At 48.6% G+C, this 25,475-nt stretch overlaps 2 protein-coding genes across 2 annotated transcripts in view; one reads left to right on the top strand and one right to left on the bottom strand.

Moving 5' to 3' along the window:
• ZNF142 (zinc finger protein 142) overlaps positions 1-25,475 on the top strand; it is a 411,120-nt gene that overhangs the window by 71,153 nt on the left and 314,492 nt on the right. The window lies entirely within an intron of this gene.
• On the bottom strand, positions 749-24,449 carry IHH (Indian hedgehog signaling molecule). Its single transcript, XM_063116765.1, has 3 exons — positions 24,110-24,449; positions 7,603-7,864; positions 749-4,005 (listed from the first exon to the last, which is right to left on the bottom strand). Exons 1-3 carry the CDS (start codon positions 24,413-24,415, stop codon positions 3,356-3,358), a joined length of 1,218 nt encoding a protein of 405 aa, XP_062972835.1. The 5' UTR covers positions 24,416-24,449; the 3' UTR covers positions 749-3,355.

The following is a 25,475-nucleotide window of genomic DNA, read 5'->3' as shown; positions in this document are numbered from 1 at the left end:
ATGTAGCATGGATGTCTTGTCTCAGATGCTATTTTAAGTTCTGTCCTCCTAGCTAAGCCATGGAACCGCCACCACCCCACAATGACTTCATGGAATACTCCACTGGGGGCTCTGGCATTCTTGATGAGCTCCTCTCCAGAAATGGCTGGATTTCAGTCTATACAGCATTACAACATGCACACATAGGCATGCACACACAGGCACGCATGCATGCATGTGGAACATCTCAAGTCTTGGGGTAAAGATCCCAGGGATCCTGGAAGCAGTGAGTACAAGCGGCAGCATCCTGTTTATGAGGACCTGACGTTCAGCTGACAGAAATGGACTTTCCCATCATCATCCTCCCCATGGCAGCCTCTTCAGCACAGATGGTCAGAGGATCCTGATGACTTGGGTGAGCTGTGGCATGTGTGTGAAAATTGGAGGGAGGGGTGAAAATCAGGCAGAGGGACCACCTTGAGCTGAGCCTTTCCACCCACAGAGGGCAGATCCTGCATCCAAACTATTTTAAGGCAGCTTTTTCCAGCCTAGTACTCTCCAAATGTGTTGGCTGGAAGATACTAGGAACTGGTATCCCACACATCTGGAAGGCTATTTTAAGGGGGGGATTCCCCCCCCATTATCTATTTGGTGAAACCACAATGCTGAGAGCCAGACCGGTTTGCTCGTGCATGCATGCATGTGGGTGAAATCTTTTTTACTCAGAGAGAACAAACACTCACAGACACCCAGCATGGGTCAAGAGATTTATTGGACTTCTCACCTGTTTGGGAAATTTACATCCAGTGAAGAGACAAAGGCTTTGTGATTCCCTCTCACACTCCCAAGTGTCCCATAAAAACTGTGCTTCTCTGAAATAATCCTTAAATACTTTTTATTATTAGAAAAAAAATGCTTTGCCCACGCCACCCCCCACCCCTGTGGTCTTCTTTAGCAGAAGGCTTTACTCATCAGGGAAATGTTTCTGAGCACCCTGCAAAGTACAGGTCAATAAATAAATGTGGTGTGACAGGAGAGGAGACATCCCAACCACTATCACCACTGGGACTATGGAGGAGGCCTCATGAGTCATGCTGCTAGGAAGGGACACGGCTATCCCTCTATCCTGTTGGCTGGACTCGGGAGAAATGCCGGGGTCAGACAAGAAGGTGGGAAAGGGGCAGTTCCTGGTTCTGAGTGATGCAAAGTGCTCTGGGGTCCTCTCAAGGAGAGAGGCCCAACTCCAGGCTGCTTCACACGTGACTATTTCCAACATGGATATTACCTGCATGTAGCAAAACATTGAGTACACCTCATAAGTTAATAGTCCAGTGGGGGGAAATTAGCCAGCCCGCCCACCCACACCAAAAAAACAACACTAGGGCGCAATCCTGTGTATGTTTAGACAGAAAAAAAGTCCCACAACTCCCAGCATGCCCCAGTCCAAACATGCATAGGATTGTGCCTTTATTTGTTTTTGGCACATTGACCGTCGTGGGGGGGGGGGAAGGAGTACACTTTCTTTTCCAGCCTGGAAGCAATTCTTATTCACTACAGTTGAGTAAGTGGCTATTGATAAACCTGATGTACACATGGGCCTGCTATACTGCATGTGCATGAAGTACAAAACCACAGCTTTCCAATGCATGTGTGCACATGCCACAAAATAGAATTTGTGAGTGCTCGCAACTGAGTACACGTGTTGTACATGCCTCTTCCCGCCACCCCCCGCCATGTACAGAAGGATTTTTTTGAAAAAAACCAATTGTACACATAACGTGGTTGGTGGGGGAGGGTTACATACCCCTTCCTCCCCACTGATTCTCCTCTGCAAATGCTCCACTGCCAATTTAGTGTGGTCTCATAACATGTAGTTCCACCTTGAGAAGCCATGCTGTTTATGAACCTATCTCAGACCGCTACAGTGGGAGATGTAGGGGGCAATGCAGCTCTTCTCGTTGCTCCCATAAGTATGGTTATCGGAAGTGCTGCATGGTGCTGCTGCTACTAGGGCCTTGTGAGAATGGAAGCTCAGAGCCCAGCAGGATGCCTGCCCTCCGGTACTTTCAAGAAGCAATCAGAAGCATAAGAAACCAAAATAGACTCCACCTCTTCCCACCTCCATCTAGCTCCTCCTCCTCCTCACCACTACCGCCAACCCATTCTGCCTGACCACAAACAGCTGTGATTCCCAATTAACCTCTCTAGTTTTGTGCCTCCATGTGATTTTTCAGGATAACTTAACAAGGGTGAGTTCTCCCTAATCGAACTGTATTATTAACCACCCATTAGTCAACACAGCCAGGCTTGGTTACTTAAAGCAGGCTGAAAGGTTTGTTTGTTTTTCCCCCACCCACCCTGCACCTCCCATTCTTTCAGTGCATGCTGATCATAGGAGGAGTGTTTCTTTTAATTTACATTAGTGAATGTGAGGACAGACAGTAGGGGTCGTAATTACTCCTGGACAAGACCAGTTAATCCAGAGGTGACTGTGTGAGTTCATAAAGAACATCTCCTCTCTGCTGTGGGTAGGCAACTTGCAGCCCTCCAGATGTTTTAGCCCACAGTTCCCATCAGCCTGAGACAGCGTAGCCAATGGTGAGGGTTCATGGGAGTTGTAGGCCAAAACATCCGGCCAAAATGTTGCTCACCCTTGTCTCTACTGCCTGCTCCTTTGAAATAGTAGGTGACTTCACCTCTCACTCCTGGGCTGGTTGGTGCACGTCCCATTGAACCTCATTGCCCAAAAGCCCAGTTGATTGGCGGCTGGAGGGAAGGCTTCACCTCTCACCATTCTGACAATGGAAGAGTCCCCCAAGGATCTCCCTTACAGCTACTTTGCATGTCACAGTCCAATTGGCCACAATGACGCAGGGCTAGGAGAGGAGCACGCAGCCCCGAAAAGGAGGGCCTTTTGTGGATTTATGCCCTAGAGTAAGTCCCATCTAGGCCCCATCCTCAGCCCCTCCCAGTAACCTCCTTACAGAGGCCCACATGCCCTTCTTCCCCGGTCTACACATTGGGATGCAGGATTCCTCTGCCCCCGGCTTCAGGACTTCCACTCACCCCGCATCCACCTGGCTAGCTCCCCCACCCCTTTCCCACTTTGCATCAGAGGCTCTTGAACCGAAATAGCAGCATACAGCCCTGTCTTTGGGCGTCCCATTCCGTAGCCAAAAAAGACCCACCGGAGACATAGGAGGGGTCAAACCCTCCCGTCAACCCTTGTGCTTGGGGAAGGTGACAGGAAGCCACTGGCCACACCTTCCCTCCACAATCAGGATTCTGGCTACCATAGAGTCCCTCCCTAGAACCACCAGAGGGGACCTGGTTCCTCCCTCTTTCGCGGGTGGGGGCACCTGATGATGACATCAGCTCAGCTCTCAAACTGCGCTGTGGCCAACGGGTGGAAGCTGTCCGAAGCCAGGAGCAATCGGCCCAGGCGATACAGCAGCCTCGAGTACCAATGCACACCGTCCGGCTGGGTCCGCTCGCCCCCTGCCAGGCTGTGGAAGAGTCGAAGGGGCCAGAAGGCCAGCTGTGCCAGGCGCTGCTCCTGCACCAGGGCAAAACAAGATGCCACCACGTCATCCACCACCAGGGTCCCGTGGCTTGTGAGAGGAGCATAGGCTCCGATGTCCATCCGAACAGAGACAGCCGCCACGCTGGCCAGCCGGATCTCGCCCCCCTCTGTCACCAGTACATGCTGGCCCGGGCGAACCAGGCTGGCAAAAACCGCCTTCGCTGGTGCCGTGGCATTCTCCCCCACAAAAAGGAGGTGTGCTGCAGTGAGGGCAAGGCGGCGGGGCGGGTCCCGTGTCTCAATAACGTGGAAAGCAATGTGCGCTGACGACGCCTTATCCAGAAATCCCAGGAATTCACTGTATGTGGGGCGGCCTTGTTCGTCCATGGCTTGAACCCGCTGCCCAGGCCTCAGTGCCCACACTGGCATCTTGGTCCCACTTTCTAGGGTTGCCAGTGCCCGTGCTGGGAAGCAACCTCCTGTCTTTGCTGCTGCTGAATGCTCTAGACAGAGATAGAGACAGAGAGAGAAATAGAGAGACCAGGCCAGTTACTAGAAGAAGAGAAACTCCAATGGCAGTGCGCAGAATGCTACAGGGTGGCAAATTGGCATCAAGATGCAGGTGGCGTGGGAGGAGGTAACAGTGGTTCAAGGAATCCTTCGACTGGGACTGAGAGGCATCTGCCTCTGCAGGTTATGGGTGGCAGCGCTTCCACAAGTTCACATCCTGCATTCATCCTTTTTGGCCTACAATTCCCATCAGCCCTAGTAAGCATTGCTAATGGTGAGGGATGATGAGAGTTGTAGGCCAAAACATGGGAAGGGCCACATATTCCCTGCTCTGGAATAACTAATATATCCGGGGATCCACAACAGGGCCCAGATACAGAAAAGGGCAGGGCTCCTGCTCCCATTGGCTATGCTAGCAGGGATTGATTGGAGGTGCAGTGCACACATTCCCCCACCCCAGGCCTAATCACACTCTAATGAGAAACATCCAGAGTGGGGTTCAGCACCTAATTAAGGACAACAGGACAGATGTTCAGCAGTGTAGTAGCAAATTGGCCTTCCCCAACCCGATGCCCTCCATATGTTTTGGACCTCAATTCCTATCAACCACTGCCAGCATGGCCAATGGTCAGGAATGATGGGAGGTGTAGTTCTGGAGGGCACCTGGTTGGGGAAGTGTAGTAGATTGAAAAGGAAGGACCATGGTAGGAAGAAAGCTGTTGCATCCAAATGTTACGTGTCCCAGCAAACCCGTCAGAAAGTCGGTGTAGCATACAAAGATTTCAAGAATCTCACCTTGGCCACAAACTCTTCAGACGGGTTTAAATAAGCCCTGTCTCCCAGTGCATGTCCCCATCGTTTGTAGGATGGGGTAATAAATAAAGCATGGAATCATGTTCAGTGACCATGGTGAAGAAACCACTGGAGCTGGAGGAGGGGAGGATGTGATGGTTAAGCTGCTGGGTTTTGTTTTAAAAGGTTGTATCTTAATAACCCAACTCTCCACGAAAGGTCAAGTTCACATTTTAAAAGGTAGTATAACCCTTTTTTTTCTTTTTAAAAAAGAAGGGAAGGAGAAAGCAAATATATTTACAGAAGTGATGTGAAGGCAGACACACCAGGCCACACAACTGGTACAAAAATAGAGGCCATTTAATAAGGTATTTATGGCAGGCCAGCTGCCCAGGATACACACCATTTCCAGCCACATAAAAGTCCTCCATTAAACCATAGGGCTTAGTTCCCACCCACCCCTTAGGGCCATGGGCATCCTGTCAGTACAGAGCACATCCTTACACCATCCATCAGCAAGACATCCTGGAGCAATGCCTCCTCCAGGTAAGCCTCCACCCATGTGCCAGGCCCCACCCCTAGCAAAACCTGTAACCTCCCTGATGTTGGCTCTTGCTCAGCTGTTGTCACCCCCATTTCAGTATCCAGGACTTGCAGTGGTGTAGTGGCACACTGGGCAGTGCAGGCACTCATCACGGTAGTCCCCATAGCCTCACCCCTAAGGAGAGTCCAAAAATGCAGGCAGTGGTGTTGATCCATATCAACAAACCAGTTCTAGGAGTTTTCATCTGCAAAGAGCAGGGCCTTTTGTAAAGCTTCTAGGTCTTAATTGCCCATTCAAGAGTAAGTCACCTCAAAATGCTTTATATTACAACAAGGAACAATATATTGTCCCTGGGGGGAAATTAAAACCGCTCTTTCCCCAGCTACTGTGAGAATTGCAGCTGAGCTCAGAGGGAACAGGGAATTCTGAGTGGGGTGGCACATGACATCAGCAACCCTGCTAATAAAAAAAGTACTGGGGCTGTGTCCCTGTGAGCCCTGGTACGACTATAACACTGAGTACTTCGCCTCTGCAAGATTGGCTCAGTAGTGAATGTGGAGGAGCACGATTTCCCGGCCTTTGGACTCCTTGTAACATTGCAACATCTATTCAGACATGTGGGAATCCAGAAGCAGGCACAGCATCCCAGCAGCGTCAACGAAAACTGCTTTCCTGCTACCGCTAGTGAAGCTCAAAGCAAGCGGGTGAAGGCACAGTCTGAAGAGATCACCTGGCAGTCCAGGATTCCAGCTTTGCAGGGGACAGACCACGTTACCCGGTGCAACCATTCGGCCAGTCATGTATCCATCTACCTTGCTGGTTTGCAGATCTCAAGGCTTTGGGTACCCAAAGTCCAAGGGGGCAGAAGCAGTTTGACAATGTCTCTTGGCCACTTGGCTGGCTGGGACAGCTCCATCGACCAGGAGAGCACAAGGCGTCACCATCCAGATTAGCAGTGCCAGAGGGGAGGGGACTGTAGTCCGCTCTGGCTGGCTGGGCCAATCTCTTTCTCCAGCGCCGTTCACTCCTGGCATGCCGCAGTCAGACAGGTGGAGATTCGGCTGCTGGGCCAGGCACTGTGTAAGGTCAAGGCTGGGCAAAGGCACCTCCTTCCCATCAGCCAGAGACCCTGTGGGTCTGGAAAGGGCCGGGACACCAGCAGGTCATGCTAATGGTCAAAGGATAGGAACAAGAGGCCACAGTCAAAGCGTGGTACTCTGGCCAGCAGGGGGAGCCCTGCAGCACCTCATCCCAACAGACAACTCAGCCCCCTGCTGCGCTCACTATTATTTACCAAGGCTGATCCAAGCGCCAGCTCAGTGATGCCCTCTGCTGGGCAGAATCCACATTTCTGTGAGAGACTCTTAACTCCGAGAGAAAAGACCAGCCCAGTTATGGGAGTGTTTGCAGAGCAGCCTTCCCCAATCTGGTGCTTTCCAGATGTTCAGGGCTACAACTCTCAGGATTCATGACCATTGGCCCTGCTGCCTGGGGCTGATGGGAGTTGAAGTCCAACACATCTGGAGAGAGCACCAGGATGGAGAAAGGTGTTGTAGGGCAATGTCTCCTGCAGCTGTAGCAGGTGGGTCTTAGAGGAGGTGTTCCTGGTTCAGGTCCACTGCGGGAGACGAGGGGGAGGCAGGCCTAACCAAGATAGTCTGAACCCTAACATAAGGCAGTGAGTTACAGCCAGTTTTGCTCTTATGCAAATGGGGGAAGGGAGGTAGTTTTTGCTGATTTCATCTTTTCTCTGCAGCCCCTGTACTACTTGCTACACTGCTCAAGGGAGGAATGGGGAGGGGCAAGGGGAGGGGGAAATTGACAAAGATCTCCTCCTTCCTTTCCTTAGCAGAGGCCATAGCTAGATCCAAAGCCTTTCCTTGAAAGGAACATTAAGGTCTTAGTTGGGATTAAAAATGCGGAGGTTGTGTGCCCCTCTGCCCCTGCCCTCCCCACCACTGAGTGCCAGAACTGATTCGGTCCTTAAGACAAGGTCCCACCAGCAGCCCCACTCACATCAGCTATGAGGACAGAATTCCTGGAAATCATACACAGCAAGAGCGAATCATGACGCTAGTCCTCTTGGCTACAGTGACACAAACAAGCAAAAAGACATGGCATCCTAAGCAACCATGCCCTTTGACCTTACAAGCTTCCCACCCACCTCCCATTAACCCAAACATTTCTTCATCCATGCCCCACAGATATTCTCCCCACCACCACTACTCAACCCCATCTCAAAACTGTTCCTTACCAGATTTAACAGAGCAGTGGATGTGAGCCTTGGACTCATAGTAGACCCAATCAAAACCAGCCTCCACAGCCAAGCGCGCCAGCATCCCATACTTGTTGCGGTCACGGTCAGAGGTGGTGATGTCGACCGCCCGGCCTTCGTAGTGCAGCGACTCTTCGGAGTGGTGCCCATCTTCATCCCAGCCCTCCGTCACACGCAGCTTTACCCCCGGCCACTGGTTCATTACGGAGATGGCCAGAGAGTTGAGACGATCCTTGCAGCGCTATGGGGAGAGAAGTGGCAGAAGAGGAGGAGATCAATGCCACATACCACACCTAGAAGAGAGCATTGCCTGGGAGTAGAGCATTCAAGTTAGGTTCCCCACCATGCCAGGCACTGCACAGTCGCAGCAATAGAGTGTCAGATGCTGGTCAACACATGTGTTGCAGAATAATATGGTAGAATCCTGAAGGGGTAGAATGGACGGTACCACTTCGGAGCACTACTGAGAATGCCCTTCAAGAATGCTTCCAATTTAAAAAAAAAAATTGGGGGAAAGACCCACCATCTTCCTGCAAGTAGAAGGCTTGTACATCAGTGAAAACTACTTGCCTATCAGAGAAAAAATAAATTAATTGGGTTCATTATTATTATTTTTTAAAATGTGCATATGAGAGAAAGGTAAAACAATTATAAGCAGAAAACAAACAAAAAGAGCAGGCTGAGTTGTTACAAGTTTATTAAAAAAAATAAACCATTTTCTCTCTCTGTCTTTCTTTTTTTAACATAGCAGAGCAATAAAAAAATGTGATTTCCCTGTCTCCAGTCTGAAGTGCTGCAGTCCATTCTATCACCAGAGGGCTCTTTCATCACATTGTGCTAAGTGTGTAGACTTTACTTACAGGAAGAGAGTTTGCAATTTAGAAATAATTGAAACTTAAGCTGGCCTTTTCCAGATTGATCAAAATTGAACAGAACCCAAGAAATCCTAAGGTCTCCTCTTCTAAAATCAAGCACCATTCCTATGCTGCCAGCTTCACCCAGTTGGCAGCTGTATTATCCATTCTGAACATCAACCCAGAAGGTCAAAAATCCAGGCTATCTCAAAATGGGCTCCTCCTAGGTACTATGGGTCTCTCCAGAGAGCTTCGTTTCCCCTGCTCTTCCCCTGCCCCACACACATGCCCCTTTGTGGCTTACTATCAGTGGAAGAATTTCCCCTTCTCGAGATTGGGCAAGGACGTTCTCTCACAGTCACAAAGAACACTGAATGCATGGCACACTTAGGAGATTCACACAATTGAAAGTTCGAAGGCAGCAGAAAGTCAGTCAGTAGTATTTTGGGACTCTCAGATTCTTCCCTAGAACTTTCCACTGCTTAGAAGGGTTGATCTAGATCAGCCTTATTTCTGGCCAATGTCACTTCCATGTGTGTTGATTCATAAATCTGTCCTTTTTGGGTATTGAGCTCCACATGATTTAAACACAGTCGAATTCTAAATGTATCTTCTCTCAACATACACCTCTAAATTTCCAGAGGAATGACTATGTTAGTTTGTTGTAGCAAATATAACAAAGCATCTCCTGGCATCTTAAAGACTAACAAATGTATTATGGCATAAGCAAAAAAAGATGAGACAATGATTATTACACAAAAGCAAAATGAGTACTGTGACAATTAATGAGGCACTGCTGGTGATAATACAAACATTCTGGCAACAGTTAGCTAATTAAAACACACACCCTGTAATCTTGATTCAAACCACAGATAACAGAATTGAATTTCTCAATGAATTGCAATTCAATGGTTTCAAGTCCCTTTGTTCAAGGATGGACACTTTAATGCCATTTCTAACTGTATTTCCCCTTTCAAAACATACATTTCTAAACATGTTTTCTCTCAAAATATTCATTTTGGAATGTATTTTGATGTAGCTTTTAAGCAGTAAACTGTGTCAGAACATGCAGAAACTGCAAAAGCAGGTAGATAATTACGTTCCAATTTTCACATTAGTCCAGGAGATGCAGGTTAGTTCATATTAGAAGTTGCAACTTATATTATATTAATAGGAGTAGGAGTTTTTTATTACATTTCTGTACTGCCCAATAGCCAAAGCTCTTTGGGCAGTTTACAAAAGATCGAAACCTTAAAAATACAATATAAAAACTGAAGTCCTCATGCATTCCTAATCTCAATCAGTTGTAGCCAAATATATACAGCTCAAGACTTTTGCTAGGGACTAATATCACTTTGCTTTTGGAAATTAAGGTTCTTGCTAGCTTGGTCTTGGTTTAATTGGTTTAAGCAAAAACCAGATTATGCCAGCCACTGTAAACTGGATTGTTTCCTTTACAATAAACTGGGGGAGGGGGTTTAACAGGGAAGCAGTTATACCCACAAGGGTGCTGCATGCATACATTACTAATATGCCGATACCTTGTCATCATACCACCAAGTTCATGTGAATTGAGAACAGAGGTTGCCTAGAAACGTGTTGATTATGTAAGCTTGGATCCACTGGGTCAAAAAATAGTCTCAGCACCACTTCTGCTTTAGGTTGAAAGGACTCAGGAACACTATGGCCTTAGCTAGACCAGCCTTTACCCCGGGGCAAACCCTGGGATCCTCCCTGTGCATCCAGATGACGCATAGGGGATCCCAGGATCAGGAAGGGATCATCCCTCCCTGGCCCTGGGATACAGCCCTACACTTTGGGCCTGCTTTTTCCGTGGACCTGGGCTGAGCCCGGGACTGCAGAAAGTGTGGCCCGTTGACACGGCTTGAGCCTGCTCAGCACAATTACTCACGCGAAGCTGGGAGCCTCAGGAGCGCTGCGCCCATCAGGGGTAGGGTGGAGGGAACAGGGAAATGACTTTTTTTTAAAAAAAAAAAACCTGCCTCTGCGCACAGGCGTTCATGCGCTCTTTGTTTAAAAAAAATTTTTAAATGGTGGGCGCAATGCCTCTCTTCCTGAGGTCATCGTGCCTTATGTGTAAATGGGGGCAACATCTCGTGTTAATTCCAACACGAAAGTCCTCTGCCCTGGACTTTCAGGTAGGTCTAACTAAGGCCTATAGCTAATGCTTCAGTCATAATACTAGCATCAGCAGGTGGAGGAGCAAGTCCCATCAAACACAACTCATCACAACTTTGTCCTTCTGCTCTTCCACAGGTTTTCACAGCTCTTTGGATGCTTGAGAAACAGCTATTGGGTTTGTTGGTTTGATACAGAGGGGAGGAGAGCAATTCCTGTTTTCTTTTTGGTGTTATTCTGATTTTCTTTTTTCAGTGCTATAATGTCTTGGCCCAGCCTTTGTTCCTGTCCAAGTAAGACTGGTTAATTTTTCAGTTTTACAGAAACTTTAATGCATGGGGATTCACGAGCAAACTTTTGTCAGTAAGTGGTTTGGGTTTGTTTTGCACATGGCCTCAATCATTTCAGTAGGATCCCAGTAAGATTGTTCTGATATCAGGAGCACTGTCTATTTCTTAGTAATATTTTTATACTACTTTTTCACAAAAGTACAGCAAATCAGATAAACAATAACCTGGGAAACGTATTCAGACATTAAAACCACTAAAACGATTTCAAAGGCCAAATTGAAAAAAATGTGTATTTGTTTATTAGTATTAATAAATATGAATATGTATTAATATTCTATATGAAGACACTTATACGTGCATGCATCCCATGCTCCTTTACCACTGTCTGGACCCCATAACCTTAACCTCCATGCTGTGTGGTCCCATTTCTCCCTCCCAGTCCTATCATGACCCTCACTGGTTTGGTGTGGAAGTAAACGAGTCATGAAACATGTCACTTATTTATTTATTTATTTATTATTTATTGCATTTCTATACCGCCCAATAGCTGGAGCTCTCTGGGCAGTTCACAAAAATTAAAAACATTCAAAGTATAAAACAACAGTATAAAACCATAATATAAAATACAATATAAAAGCTCATCCAGATAAAAACAGCAACAATGCAAAATTACAAATTTAAAACACCAGTTAAAAATTATTTATAGACTGTTAAAATGCTGGGAGAATAAAAAGGTCTTCACCTGGCGTCTAAAGGCATATAATGTAGGTGCCAAGTGAACCTCTCTAGGGAGCTCATTCCACAGCCGGGGTGCCACAGCAGAGAAGGCCCTCCTCCTGGTAGCCACCTGCCTCACTTCCTTGGGCAGGGGATCACAGAGAAGGACCCCTGAGGATGACCTTAGGTACATATGGGAGGACCTTAGGGTCCGGGCAGGTACATTGTGAATGACATCCTACACAGACATAAAAACCTGCATTACACAAACCCTTCAGAGGGGTAGCAGCCCATCAGTTTCCGGCAGGATGCCAGCTGATTGGTATGAACTCAGGCAAGCAACCCACCACACACGGCTGCAATATTCGTACATACTTTCCAAAAAGCACAATGTGGAAAGAGTTCTTGGAATGGAGCATGATCCCAAGCTACAATAAGACAGCAAGGCCCCTCCGAGTGACCTTGGAATGTGGCCAACAGTCTGCAAGGAAGGATGAAAGGCCTCCCACCCGCTCACCCACTCACACACCCGCTCCTTAGGTCAAATGTAGACCAGCCTTGAGAAGAGGGCGAAGAGCAGCACGGCAGCGCATGGACAAAGCAAAACCTCCCCACATTCAGAGGAAAGGTCATACGGCCAGGACTGGCCTTTGTCCCTAGCAGAACAGGGCAGGCACAGCACAAAGGGCTACTCCAGTTTCTACAACCACACACGCTACTTGTTTGTTCTGGGCCTCAGAGATAAGGTGAGATAGAAGGAAACAAACAGCTCACATGAAAGAGAAAGAGAGAGATGTTGATCCCCTCGGAATGGCCAGCCATAGGAGAGGTGAGCTGGAGCTACATGGCTGAGTTCCTATCCCAAGCTCTCTGGCTCACTGGTCCCAGTTAGACAATCTGTGGTAACAGGTAACAAACAATTCCATCACCTTAACTTTCCCCCTGTAGAAGCTGAGGCTAATGAGACCCATGGCTAGATCAGGCTGCATCAGCTTTTATGGGTCTACTACAGCCTTCCCCAACCTGGTGCCGTCCAGATATGTTGGCCTGCAGCTGCCATCATTCCCTGCCAGCATGGCCAATGGTGGCTGGGAATGATGGGAGTTGCAGTCCAGCCCATCTGAAGGGCACCAGGTCGGGGAAGGCTGGTCTTTGACAAACCAGGGGTGGGGACTCCAGTCCTTAGTTAATGAGATGACAAGGCCCAAGAACACAATGCTAAAATATCATCCTTGAGGTAGTGAGTTGCAACCCACAGACCCATCTTCATGTTATATGACCTCCCAAAAAGGCGTCTGCAGGTATATAATCGCCTGTAGCCACTTTAAAAACATTTTGCCCATCCCTTTGACAGGAGTTTGGCTCACAGCCTGCTCCACAGAGAATAAGCACTACACACACAGACACATCCCAGATCCATATCCCTCCAGGTTATACCATTTTTCCAGAGTGTTGACTGAGCTTATGGGAGTATTACACTGAGGGATTTCAGGAAACTATCTTCTGCCTTCTTGGAAATCCTATGGTCAGTTCAGAAATGATCCACAACTGAGCGAGTTCCAGATGGAGCCAGCAGGTGTCAGAGAAGAGCTGCAACGGGAAACCCACTGGCACCACACATGTGCAAACTAGGCTGGGGGTTTAATTCCTCTCCTCAAGGCCTCTGCCAGAGAGACCCCTTGGGCAGCCTTGACAGAGGAACAGACACTCTCCAAAAGAATACAGACACACCACACACACACTTTGGCTCGGCTTCTGGACCATAGTGCCATTTCAGTTGATGGGGGGCAAGGGAAGAGGAGAGGGTCAGACTGACTAGACAGCTATGGATGACTTGAGGGCCCAGACAACCCCCACTCAGCCTAGCAGTGTACGGCTGGCATGTGGAGAGAAAAAGAGTGGGTGCCAGACCCCTAAGGAAATGCATAGCCCTTCTCCACCATGTAGGAAATAGCAATAAATGCTTGTATGCCGAGCATAGGTGATATGTGACCCAGAGGCAGGGCCGGCAATTGGAGGGGGGGGTGGCCATTTCAGGCTGCAGATGTTGGGGGGGAGGCAGTCCCCAGGGCTGTTCCTCCTCCAGAGCCTCCCCACCTTCACCTCTGTTGGAGGACAGAGCCGTGTGTGCCCTGCAGACTTCCTTGCACCCCCTTAAGCTAGTCTGCTGCCCTCAGGTTCCGTGCAAGCATGACGCTGTCTTGTCATCAGTGCTGAGGTAAGATTCAACTACCAGTCTGTTCAGCGTCTGTAATTGGAAGCTGAGGGCGGGGGGGGGGGGGGGTTTGGCATCGTCCTTTCCTCAGGCAGTAAAATGTCTTGGGCTGGTGCTGTCCACGGGGGGGGGGGGGGGTGTGTCATGTCCTGACTCCTTGCCTTTTGTTCCTAAGTCACATCCCTCACTGGCAAGAGGAGATACGCTAAAGTCTCCCCCACATACACACACCGCTATCACTAGGCCCAAGTAAATTCAGGCAGGAAGTTTCTCTGAGATGCCCTCTAATGCCAGTAGCACAGGAGGCCTCATTCCAGAGTGTGCCATGAATGCTGGGAAGAAATTGCTCAAGGTAAAAGGTGGGGAATTATATATTGGGGGTTAAAGCAGGCTAATGACCTTGTCATTCCTATGGAGGCAAGAATGGAAATGGAAATTAAGAACGGAGTGAGCCTCGGACAACCCCTCTGTCTCTCAGCCTAACCTCACTGATTTGCTGTGGGAGTAAACAAGTACTTTGTATTCTGAGAAATGTTCTGAAAATAATTGTTGTTTTTATTTACTGGTTTTCAGCCCCAAACACCACCCACTACCACCTAGTAATAACAAACTCTAAGCCTACATCTTCTCCTGTTTCCCCTTGGAGCAAAGGTCTGCCCCTTTTGCTTATGTCAGTAGGCAGAGCAGGCACCATTTACACAGATGGCCTCATACAAATAAATGTCAGCCACGTTCTATGGGCAACAAGTACTGAAGAAGATGGCTCTCCAGAATTATGAGGACTTTTCTTGAATCACACCTAATTTTTCAGGCCGGCTGGCTGGCCTATGTCATTGCCTGAGGCAAAGGATAAGAAGGTGGCAGTGGTGTCCCCCCCCCCACGACCCCCATTCCATGTACGGAAGCTGACTGGACTGGAATCTTAGTTCAGCGCCAGAAACACTAAAAGCAGGCTAGCTTAGTGGGTGCAGGGTAGGCCACGTGGCACACTCAGCTCTGTCTTCCAACACCTTGCCCAAACCCCAATTCCAACATCTGCTGCCTCCGGCAGCTGCCTCACTTTGCCTAATGGTAGGCCTGGCCATGCCAGCTGCATCTTGCCTGCAACTCTATGATCACCCTAGATTTTCCTGCTCACACCCCACCACTCTCACTGGTCATTTGCCAATACCAGATCTGCCTCCTCCACCAACATATAAATGTAATATAAACAATAAATTTACATTCTATGATCTACATTAAAGTGGACACACCTACAGTGTACCTACTGTGACCTAGGGTAGTGCAGAGTCTACTAGACCAGCGAGACCCGAGTTCAACTCCCTATTCAGTCAGAAAGCTTGCCAGTTAACAGTGGGCAAGTCACTTTATTTCTCAGTCTAAACTAACTCAAAGGTTATACAACAAACAAATGCAGCAGTGCTAGCCATAAAAATTCCAAAATCCTTATAGTGTACTGTCTGTATTAAGCTAACTCAAAGATCACGAAAAAAGCGGTTGCTTCTGAGATTTACAGATCTCTTGATTAGGCAGGATGATGAAGAGGTCTTTGAGCTGGCATAATAAAGATATTAGTAGTTACTAATTACTAATAAAGATAGTAATTAGTGATATAAGGTGGGACACAAATGATTTAAATAAATAAATAATAAACAAATAGTAATAACTTTATTAGGCCAGCTCAAAGATCTCTTCATCAACCCTGCCTAATAAAGAGATCCATAAATCTCAAAAGCAACCACTTTTTGTGATCTTTGAGTTGGCTTAATACTATGAGGATTTGGGGATCTATTTTGTGGAGCTAAACTGGCCACGGGAGAAGCATGTATGCCATTGTGAACTCCTTGGAGTAAGAATGCGGTAAAAAGAAGTTGGCAAGTGAGCCTCAAGAACAGGAATAAGGAAAGGTTGGATGTCATGCAAGGGCCAGGATTGCATTGATTCTGTTTATTCAGCACCGTGCACATTGCCTGTACTAAATAAATGTTAAATCTTCTAGCCTGCATGGGCAGGGCTGGCAGTTTTTGCTGCTCAGACTCTTGAGACATCTGCCAAGTCTCTTCCAGAAGGCCTTAGATGGGCAGAAAGGAGTCATTCACCTACTTTGCATATTTCTGTGCTGCCCAGAAAAGCACCCACCACTGTAAAGGTTCCACCCTCAACCCCAGCTAAGATGTCCACATCCAGGACTGGCCCCAGACATTTCTGTTGCCTGAGGCAAACAAGGTAGCGCCCCCTCCCCGGTCCATGTACAGAAGCTGACTGAGCTAGCAGTTAAATCTTACTTCAATGCTAGCAATGGGATAGAGCCCTCCATCACATCGGAGGCAACAGGCTAGTTTAGGGGCCCCAGGACAGGTTGCGTGGTATACACAGCTCTGTCCTCAAACAGAGGGAAACAGCCAAGCCATTCATGAGGAATAAGCAGGAGACAGCCACCGCTCCCATCCATCTCCAACATCTCCAACATCTCCCACCTGGACTGGTTTTATCACTCTGCCTAACAGTAGGGCCGGCCCTGTTCACATCCTTTGGTTTAGAAAGCAAAGGTCGGTCATTAGCCTGCAGGAGCACTGGATGGGCATTACTTAGGACCTAGGGAGCACACACCTCTGGGAAGGAGCAGGTGACTTTGAGATGCCTGGAGTATCTACTGTTGTGTTAGAGCAAGACGCTGTCTGGAACTGAGCACAGACAGAGTGTTCTGGACACTAGGATTCAAACCCTTCCCCCATGTAGCATGGGGGGTGGGGAGACAAAGATTAGCAGCGGTGCCCCAAGTAAAAGTTTCAGCCAATTCAGAAACAGATGGATGCAGGAAGTCGTACTGAGGTTGGCCTGGCTTTGGCTCTCTGCAGGCTAAGCAGAGGGATGCTGTGCCTTGGCCCAGGGAGCAAGGGGAAGGAAGCCACAGAAGGGGGAAGAGGCGAGGCAACCATGCCTGGGCCTTATCTGAGCTCAGGCACCACAAGCAAACAGAGACTGGAATTCTTAAGATGGAGCGATAACGGCAGGGGGCGGGATCCCGTTGCCCAGGGATATGTAGACCCTTGGACTTGACGAAACTCAGTCAAGAGCAATAAGAAACCAGCAGGGGAGAGGGAAGGAGGGGCCGCTGAACAGCAGCAGGGACCCCACCCCTACTACTCAGGTGTCGTCCCTTTGAACCTCAGGATGACCCCGAATCATCTGCTTCCAGCATGCCTGCCTGCTGTACTCCACCCCCCTATACATACATACATACATGCATACACACACACACACACACCACCTGGAGTAAATGGAAGAGAGAGGATAGCACTCCCCAAACCTGGACTACCACTCCTAATAGCCCCAGCCACCATAGCCAGCAGTCAGGAGTGATGGAGTTTGTAGTGCAAAACATCTGGAGGCTGCCAGGGTGGGGAAGACTGGAATAATACTAACAGCATTGCACAGCTACAAAGCAACTTTAGCTAACTAGGCACAGCAGACGCTGCATGGATAGGAGGGAACAGCTGCTGCTCTCACCATTTGCCACTTTGAGGGCTTCTGTTGTAAAACGGGATGGAAATTCCATGAATTAATTGATTGATACTGTCATTCATCATATTATAATATATTTTAACCTACAATTATAATATAAATCATCTATTCATTATATTACAATGATTTAATCAATCAAATTATAAGATGCTACGTATGCTTCTGGCAGAGTCTCTGAATGGGGAGTCCTGTTGGGAGCCCCAAGAATTCCAAGCTTTATGAACAGGGGCACTACATGCTATCATGTCCTTTTGCCCTTTCAAGGCTCATGGCCTAAGCTGCTCAAAGCCAGCCATGCACAAAGCTCACCAGCCTCCGCTTGATTTTGCTCACCCCGTCGTGCTCTCTGCACTTTAGCCAGCTAGTGACCCCAACGCTCCCCAGGGCAGGTGAGTGGACTGACTCAGCAGATCTCCAGCTCTATCCTGGAGACTCTCAGAGACTCACCTGGACCATAACCCTGGCAGGCAGGCAGGCAGGCCACGAAGGGTGCAGAGCTCCTTATCTGCATTCCTGGAGCCCGCAGGCATTTCCCTGGTGATACCAAAGAGCCCTACAAACTTTCGGTCCCACACTGCCCCTCCTCCAACTGTCACCATCCCTGTTTCCTGCTCCAATGGGCAAGACCTGTGGAATTTACAAGAGGGAATCGTCCCCTGTGTAAGCATCTCAGTCATGCTTGTGTCAACATCTTCACAATGCTGCTTAGCACTCACCTTGCTCAAATACCCTCCCAGCAACCCTGACCTGCAGGGAGAAGGGGGAAACTGAGGCACATGGGAGTGGGGGGGGGGGGGAGGATTCAGAACTAGAACCTATAGGCCCTGGAATCCTAGGATGGGGAAATGATCCACCCCCATTGCTGTTTTTCAGATCAGTGTAGTTATTCTATCCATATCTCCTTGGTTCTGTTCACATCACCAAACAAATCTTCAAAAACATTAAATGGGCCCAGGTCTTCCTGCCCACCCCATCCCAACTACAAAGGTGCTTGATAGTCCTGTGATAGTATCATTGCTCCATATATCATAGAATAGTAAAGTTGGAAGGGGCCTGTAAGGCCAGTGAGTCCAACACCAGATATTGCAAGGTGCTAAAAAACAAAAACAAAAATCTTATTTGCTTTTGCTACTTTTAGTATGTTTTTAGAGAGAGAGAGTGTGTGTGTGTGTGTGTGTGTGTTTAATTATGGACACTGCCCTGGAAATTTGACTAAAGGGCAAGGTAAAAAAAAAAACACATTATGATTAAGTAAGACTAAAACCCTATACACACTTACCTAGGAATAAGTCCCATTGAAGAAAATGGGTCTTACTTCTGAGTAAAGAAGCATAGGATTGCACTGTCAGCACCCATTACAAACACTCTTAAAATACTCCACTTTTTTTTTGCAATTTAATCTTGAACCTATTCAAGATCTTTCTGTGAATTTCCCCAATCACCATCATGAATTTCAGCCTGTCTCTCTCAAATACACAAATTGGGACCCATGGTAAGTAACGCATGAGAGGGGCTCAGGTGGCTGTCAGATGTATAAACATTCTCAGAGACGGGGAGAGAAGGCAACAAACAAACCACCCCACCCTGGTCTACCGCCCTCCATCTACATCTGGGGTGGCGGGGGGGACACTTCCCCACACCAAGGTATTCAGATCTCCAAGCGATCATGCTGACCTTCATCCATGATGGTCCCATGGGGGTAATAGGTGCTCCTCAAAATGTTTCTCATTACACCAAGCCTCCGAGGAAGTGCTTTACACTTCCAATAATAACAGCAAATTAGAGTTCTCCTCAGAATGAACTTGGTCTACACTTTTCAGCGCTGGTATAAGCTTATGCATTTATGGATAGTGAGCTCTTTCCCCATACAATAATGTTCTTCTGCACCTTTCTGCAGAAAGGTGGATTTCTGTTGGCATTCCCCTTGTTCTTCATCATCAGCTATGTGTACTACCTTGCTTGAACATGAGGCTGCAGCAGTGGTATTAACTGAAGTAAGATGACTCAGCAGCTCTTGTTAAATTACAGGTCATTGCACCTGACTGCCTGTTAACTTCCAGAACCAATTTAAGGTGCCGGGGTTTACGTATTTACCCAGGGAGTTGCACAGGTAAGGGAACACATCTCTCTGTGCCAGTCTAATCAGGAGGTATATGTATGTATGTGTGTAGTTCTGCTCCTCCCTATATAAGAGGTTGGTGACAAAGTGGAACAGGGCCTTCTCAGTGGTGGCCCTGGCCCTCTGGAACCACTGGTTCATGGAGAGCTTTCTGTGCCCTTCCTCACAAGTTATTCAGCAAATATGCAAACACTTTCTATTTAGAAGGGTTTTTTATCTAAACTGAACAGCCTCCTTGATTATAATATTTGTTTTAACTTATGATTTATCATTTTAGGATTAAAAAAAAATCTCAGCATAAGCCTATTTTTAATTAGGTAGGATAGATAAATAAATTACCAATTCACCATTGAACCTAATCTGGAGCAACCATCTCCCAATAATGGACTAAATAAAGGATCTGAATGGTCCTGAAACAAAAATGGGTCTTTGGTTTTGAAGACCTAGCTTTGAAGAAGGCATAGTGAGCCCTAAGGTGCATGTGGATGATCAGATCCTTTTATTCTAAATTATGAACTAGGAATAGGTACCATTTTCTGAATCCCAATTAACAAACATCACATCTACACGTTCACTAAAAACTTAGGGCATCCTTTTTTAATCATTTCTATCATGAGTACAACAGGATAATTAAGACTGCAGTCCTACGCATACTTAATAAGCCACATTGAACAGAGTGGGACTTACTTCCAAGGCAAATGTGGATAGGCATGTTCTGCGTGGCTGCAGTTCTAAGCAAGAACTACTGAATATGCAGAGTGGATGAATGACATGTTACCATAGCTAAGCAGATGTTTCCCAAATATATGTTTGCATATAACCGTTATGTACAGATGGAGGCTTTTGCAGGGGAGAATCAGTAGGCAGGAGGGAGGACATATTTAATCTTCACCCAGTCTATCAAGTCACCCCTGCATCTCCTTCCTCCAGGTCAATTGTCCCTAGCTGGGCATATCTCTAGTCCAGGTTCTGGCTGAAGAAAAAAAATGCAAGAGGGTGGGAAGCTCCCTCCTGCCTCCTATTTTTTCCTTATAAATTCACCTTGCCTTCAGATTAGCATTCCATGGTGAACGCAAAATTGGAAACCCCACATTGGCTGCATAATATGTTGTTCCAATTTCAGTGGGACCTAGTCACTTCTGAATCAGTGTGCTCAGGATTGTGATTGAATAAATATCTCCCAAGATCGAATCTTTCACCTGGGACTTACAGCTGGGTAACTGGACATGAGATCCCTAGAGAGTCTGTATAGAAGAGAAGGGAGGAAGCAATATTTCCAAAACAGATATTGCTTGCCGATGGATCCTGCAGACAATTACTAAGAAGTACATCCCATTGAATGCGGTGGAACTGGCTTCCAAGTAAACATGCTTAAGACTGGACTGCAAGTTTATCCCTCTCTTCAGCTTGGGAAACTGTTTTTCCTTCCAAGTTGGGCTGGGGACTCCAAGAGCGAGGTTTGGGCTTCCTCCTCTGTGTGGCACACTTTGCTCCCTCAAGCCTGCTGGGCGTGTTTTACAGCACACTGCTTATTCCTTGTCCTACAAGCATTTCAGGCATGGCACACTTTGACCCCTCCTGCTCTCTGAGCTATGATGCTCTATCGTGTCCTCTGATCTTCAGCTGCATTTTTCTTTTATTGCAGGTTAATTGGGTGGAAATTAATGTTAGTGGTCCTTCCGGCTCAGCATTTTGTTGTCCAGCAACAGCCAACCTGCTGCAATATCTTTGGGAAATTCACAAGCAAAGCAGAACGAAAATATTCATTGTCTGTCACTAATAACTAGCATCTGATAGACAGAGGTGCACCACAGCCTCTGAAAATGAAGGTTAGAGCTTTTGGCTATTGTTGCTGACAGACACCAACAGACATCTTTCTTGCATTCACCTAAGCGAGGAGTTTGCAGAAGGTAGACCATGATCTACCAGTGGGCCACTGGCCAATTTCTGGTGGACCACGAAGCACCTGCTGGCCACAGAGATCCTTGCAAAAGAGACTGAACTAAGTGGACTTTGGCCTGATCCAGCCAGGCATTTGTTATGTTTGTTTTGTTTATTTATTTAAATATTTATAGCCTTCCTTTCAGGCTGAAAGTACATGCTGAGTGGATATGTACTTTATTTCTTCAACTTCAAAATTGAAGAAAACAAGAAAGAAATAATAGGCCATTAATATGCCACAACATTTAAGAGATCCTGAGGGTGCAACTCTTGCTTTCTAAATTTAAAGCACATTTGTGGACTGCTGGGATTCTTTTTGTTGTTGTTCTCAAGTAGACCACTTGATTTTTCTAAAACTTTTTAAATTATTATTGCAATGTCTACTTGGGACATGGTGGTATCTGCCTCTTCCAAAGTGGATTCGACTAGATCTTCATTAGTACTATTGGCATCATCTTTAAGGTATGGCTCTCTTCCAAGGTCAAACATTCTGAATACAGAGTCCTGCTTCTTGAAATCAAGTTTCTGGGGCTGATTATACCCACAAGGCATCCATCATGTGAAACTTCTTGCTCGAGTGCCAAAGCTGGTCCAGCTTTGCTTCCCAGGACATTTTCCACATTAAGGTTACAGTCCTAAACACACTTACTAGGGAGTAAGTCCCATTGAACCTAGTGGGACTTATTTTTGAGCAAACGTACATAGGATTGCACTGCAAGGCTACAATAATCATCAGTCCACTTACTCTAGAGCAGCTGCCAGATGCCCTTTGGGGAGAATGAGCCTCAAAACTGCAGACATAACTCTCAGTAAACCCAGTCTTTCATTGGCAGCACTTGGGGGCAGGGGACATAATAAAAGAGGCAGAGGAGAGAGGCCAAAACAATTTCTGAAAGGGAACACTCTGCATTAATTAGATACAAGGGGAAATGGTCTTTGTGGGGATGGAGAAGGCAAAGAGATGGTCAGGAGGCACATGTCCACCCTTGCTCCCTTATAAGGCCAGATATGTGCCACCCTTGAGATGAGCATCAAAAGTATTGCCCCACAGCATAGGTTGTCATTCATAGCAGGAAGATGCTTTGCCTGTTACCACCACCACCTCCTCCTATTCAATATCCATGAAAACTCACTGATGGTGATAGGAGTTATATTCTCGCTATATATATATATTCATCATTTCTAAAGTTGTTACAGTGGTTTAAATTGTATGCACATTTTGTATGTTTTTGTGGTTTTTAATTTTTGTATATTGTTTTTAAATGTTTTGTCTTATGTGAACCGCCCAGAGAGCTTCGACTATGGGGTGGTATATAAATGCAAGAAATAAATAAAAATAAATAAAATAACACATCTAAAGACCACTAGGTTGTGGAACGATGAAGTGGAGAGTTGGGTCTGGATGGGGAAATCCCAGTTTGAAATTCTAGCCCAATCACAAAGTTCACCTGTGTAGCTTTGCTGCATCTTTCTTCTCATGCTACCTTACAGTCTGGCTTAACAGCTACCATGAGAAATGGGCATACTGTAAACTAGTGTGGCCCTTATCACCTCTATCCCTCTCGACTGAGAGAGGGTAAGGGGGAAATCAGTTTAAAAGAGTCAGTTTTGCCTTAAAGGAACTTCCTGTCCTTTCTGTCAATGTGGTGTGCAGTGCAATTGCCATACACGTCTACTCAGAAGTATTTATTTATTTATTTATTTATTACATTTCTATACCGCCCAATAGCCGGAGCTCTCTGGGCGGTTCACACTTGAGTTCAAGGGGGCTTACTCCCAGGTAAGTGGGTATAGGATCACAGCCTAAAGTGAAGAGATTGCCCTGTCTTTGAACGTGTGCACTAACTAGCGACCTCATTTCCTCAGCAATGATCATGGGAAGGGAAACAACAGGGAGGTTCACCTGCCTAGAGAAAAAAGGAGTTTCATTTTGTCTGCGAGCCTTAAGAGTGGGAGGAGATCCCCAAACCTTTACACTTCTCCCCACGCTACCAACCCTCCATAGCCCTGAAATCCCACTGTATCTAGCAGCCAGGGTGCATATTCAGGATCGGGGCCAGGCACACGTGGAACTTGTCATTGCATCCGCAGTCCTGGTCTGATTTTACTGTGCCGCTGGTGCCCAAGCACAGAAAAAGGGGGTAGGGCATAATTAGGCACCATTTTTTCTGAAAGCAGAGCTTCCCCCCTAAAGTTCGGGATCTGGAGAACTAGGAGAGGGATCGGAACCCAAAAAGTGATGGGCTCAAAGTGACGTCCGGGGGGGGGGGGGGGTTCCAGTAACCTCTCCAGCCCTGCAGCATCCTTGTGCCCTTGGCTGCGATTTACTTCTCTCAAGAGCCAAGAAGGGTTGGCAGCAGCGGCAACAGGCAGGCAGGTGCCCAGAGCCGGGATGGGATAAGCAGGTGCCCTGGAGAAGGGAAGACGAGAATCATCGAGGGATCACTTCCATTCTGCCGACGCGCTCACCGGGCAGGCACAAAGCGGATCCCGGGAGCGCAGCGCGCAAAGCGCAGCGCGCCTGATTTGGGCACTGCAGAGGGCACGTGGGTTAGAAAACAAGAGGGGAGAGAGAGCGAGAGAGCGATCCTGGTGCGCGGAGGAGGCAGGCGCGGAAAGCAAGCGCGATGTTCCAGGTGCCGCCAAGAGGGTGGGGGCGCCTGGGTCGGGCTGGGCTGGTGCCTACCTGGGTCATGAGGCGGTCGGCGCCCGTGTTCTCCTCGTCCTTGAAGATGATGTCCGGGTTGTAGTTGGGCGTGAGCTCCTTGAAGCGCTCCGAGTTGCGGGCGATCTTGCCCTCGTACCTGCCGCTGGCGCCCAGCGTCTTCTCGGGCACGTTGGGGCTGAACTGCTTGTAGGCGAGCGGGATGAGCTTCCTGGGAGGGCGTCGGCGGCTGCCCACCACCCGGCCCGGCCCGCAGCCGCGCACCGCCGGCGCCAGCAGGAGCAGCGCGCAGCCGCTCAGCAGGAGCAGCAGCCGAGCCGCCTTCATGGCTCCGACGACGACGACCAGGCGCTCAGCAGGAGCAGCGGCGGCGGCGGCAGCGGCAAGAACAGCGACAGCAGCGGCGGCGGCGGTGGCCGGGCAGCCCCGGGCAGGGAGCAGCGACAGCGTCCATGCGGCGGTGGCGAGGGGGGCAGGTGCGCTGGGTCAGACGCTCTGAGCCGGCCCGTTCCGGCCGCCGCCAATAAATAGCGAGGGCCCCGTTTGTTTTGGCTGCCGCCGCGGTTAAATCGCCGCCGCCGCCGCCGCCGCGCTCTAGCGGTCAGCGCTGCAGCCGCCGGCGGAGCTGCTGCTCTCTCGCTGCCTCTTGCCTCCGCTCGCGGCGCACGAGTGAGCGACAGAGAAGGGAAATTGAAGAGATCCGGGATCGGGGACCGCCAGGACCGCACCCAGCCCCTGGCCGGCCCTCCCTCGCCCTCGCCTTCCTTCGCCGCCTCCTCCTCCTCCGCGCGGAACCTGCCTGCCACTGCCAGGGCCCCGCCGACCGGGGGGTGGGAGAGGCGGGAGCCCGACCCACCCCCGCGCCTCGCTCACCTGCTGTCATCGGGGGAGGCGTGGGCCACCGCAAAGAGGGCCGCCCTTTCTCTACCCCCGCGCCTGCCTCCTCCTCCCGCCGGCCAGGCAGGCACCATCGGAACTCCACGTGCTCGGGGGAGAAGGTGCCAAAAGGGGGCACACTGCCGAAGCTGCGGCTGCAGTCCGATGCGCGATGGCTTGGGGAGCAAATCCCATAGGCGGAAGGCACGGGGGTGGGGGTGGGGCGGAAGACTTCCTAAGAAGCAGGCGAAGGATCGGGCAGCAGAAGCCCTCACCCGCAACTATCGCTGCCCTAGGGACAGCTGTGAGAACACGTTCCCCCTCCCAGCCATATCAATATCCCCGGGGAAATCGTCGTCGTCGGGGGGAGCGCCCCCCAGTTCCTCCTCGGTGAATCTAGGCTGCCTGGTCCCCCAGCCCTTGATGACTTGCTCCCTTTTCTCCACCCGCGTGTTCTCTCTCTCTCTCTCTCTTGGGGTGCCCCTGGCTGGCTCGCGTGCCCGGCTCCCTG

This window comes from Elgaria multicarinata, chromosome 2, assembly GCF_023053635.1.
Source record: "Elgaria multicarinata webbii isolate HBS135686 ecotype San Diego chromosome 2, rElgMul1.1.pri, whole genome shotgun sequence".
Classification (NCBI taxonomy): Eukaryota; Metazoa; Chordata; class Lepidosauria; order Squamata; family Anguidae; genus Elgaria; species Elgaria multicarinata.
This window is presented reverse-complemented; position numbering and strand designations above follow the sequence as displayed.

Bases quoted from the DNA above. Each gene is read 5' to 3' on its own strand.
- IHH (XM_063116765.1), bottom strand. From the start codon at position 24,415: ATGAAGGCGGCTCGGCTGCTGCTCCTGCTGAGCGGCTGCGCGCTGCTC. The intron at 7,865-24,109 runs GTAGGCACCAGC...CTCTCCCCATAG, and splicing joins CCGACCGCCTCATGACCCAG to CGCTGCAAGGATCGTCTCAA. The intron at 4,006-7,602 runs GTAAGGAACAGT...ATCTCTGTCTAG, and splicing joins CCACTGCTCTGTTAAATCTG to AGCATTCAGCAGCAGCAAAG.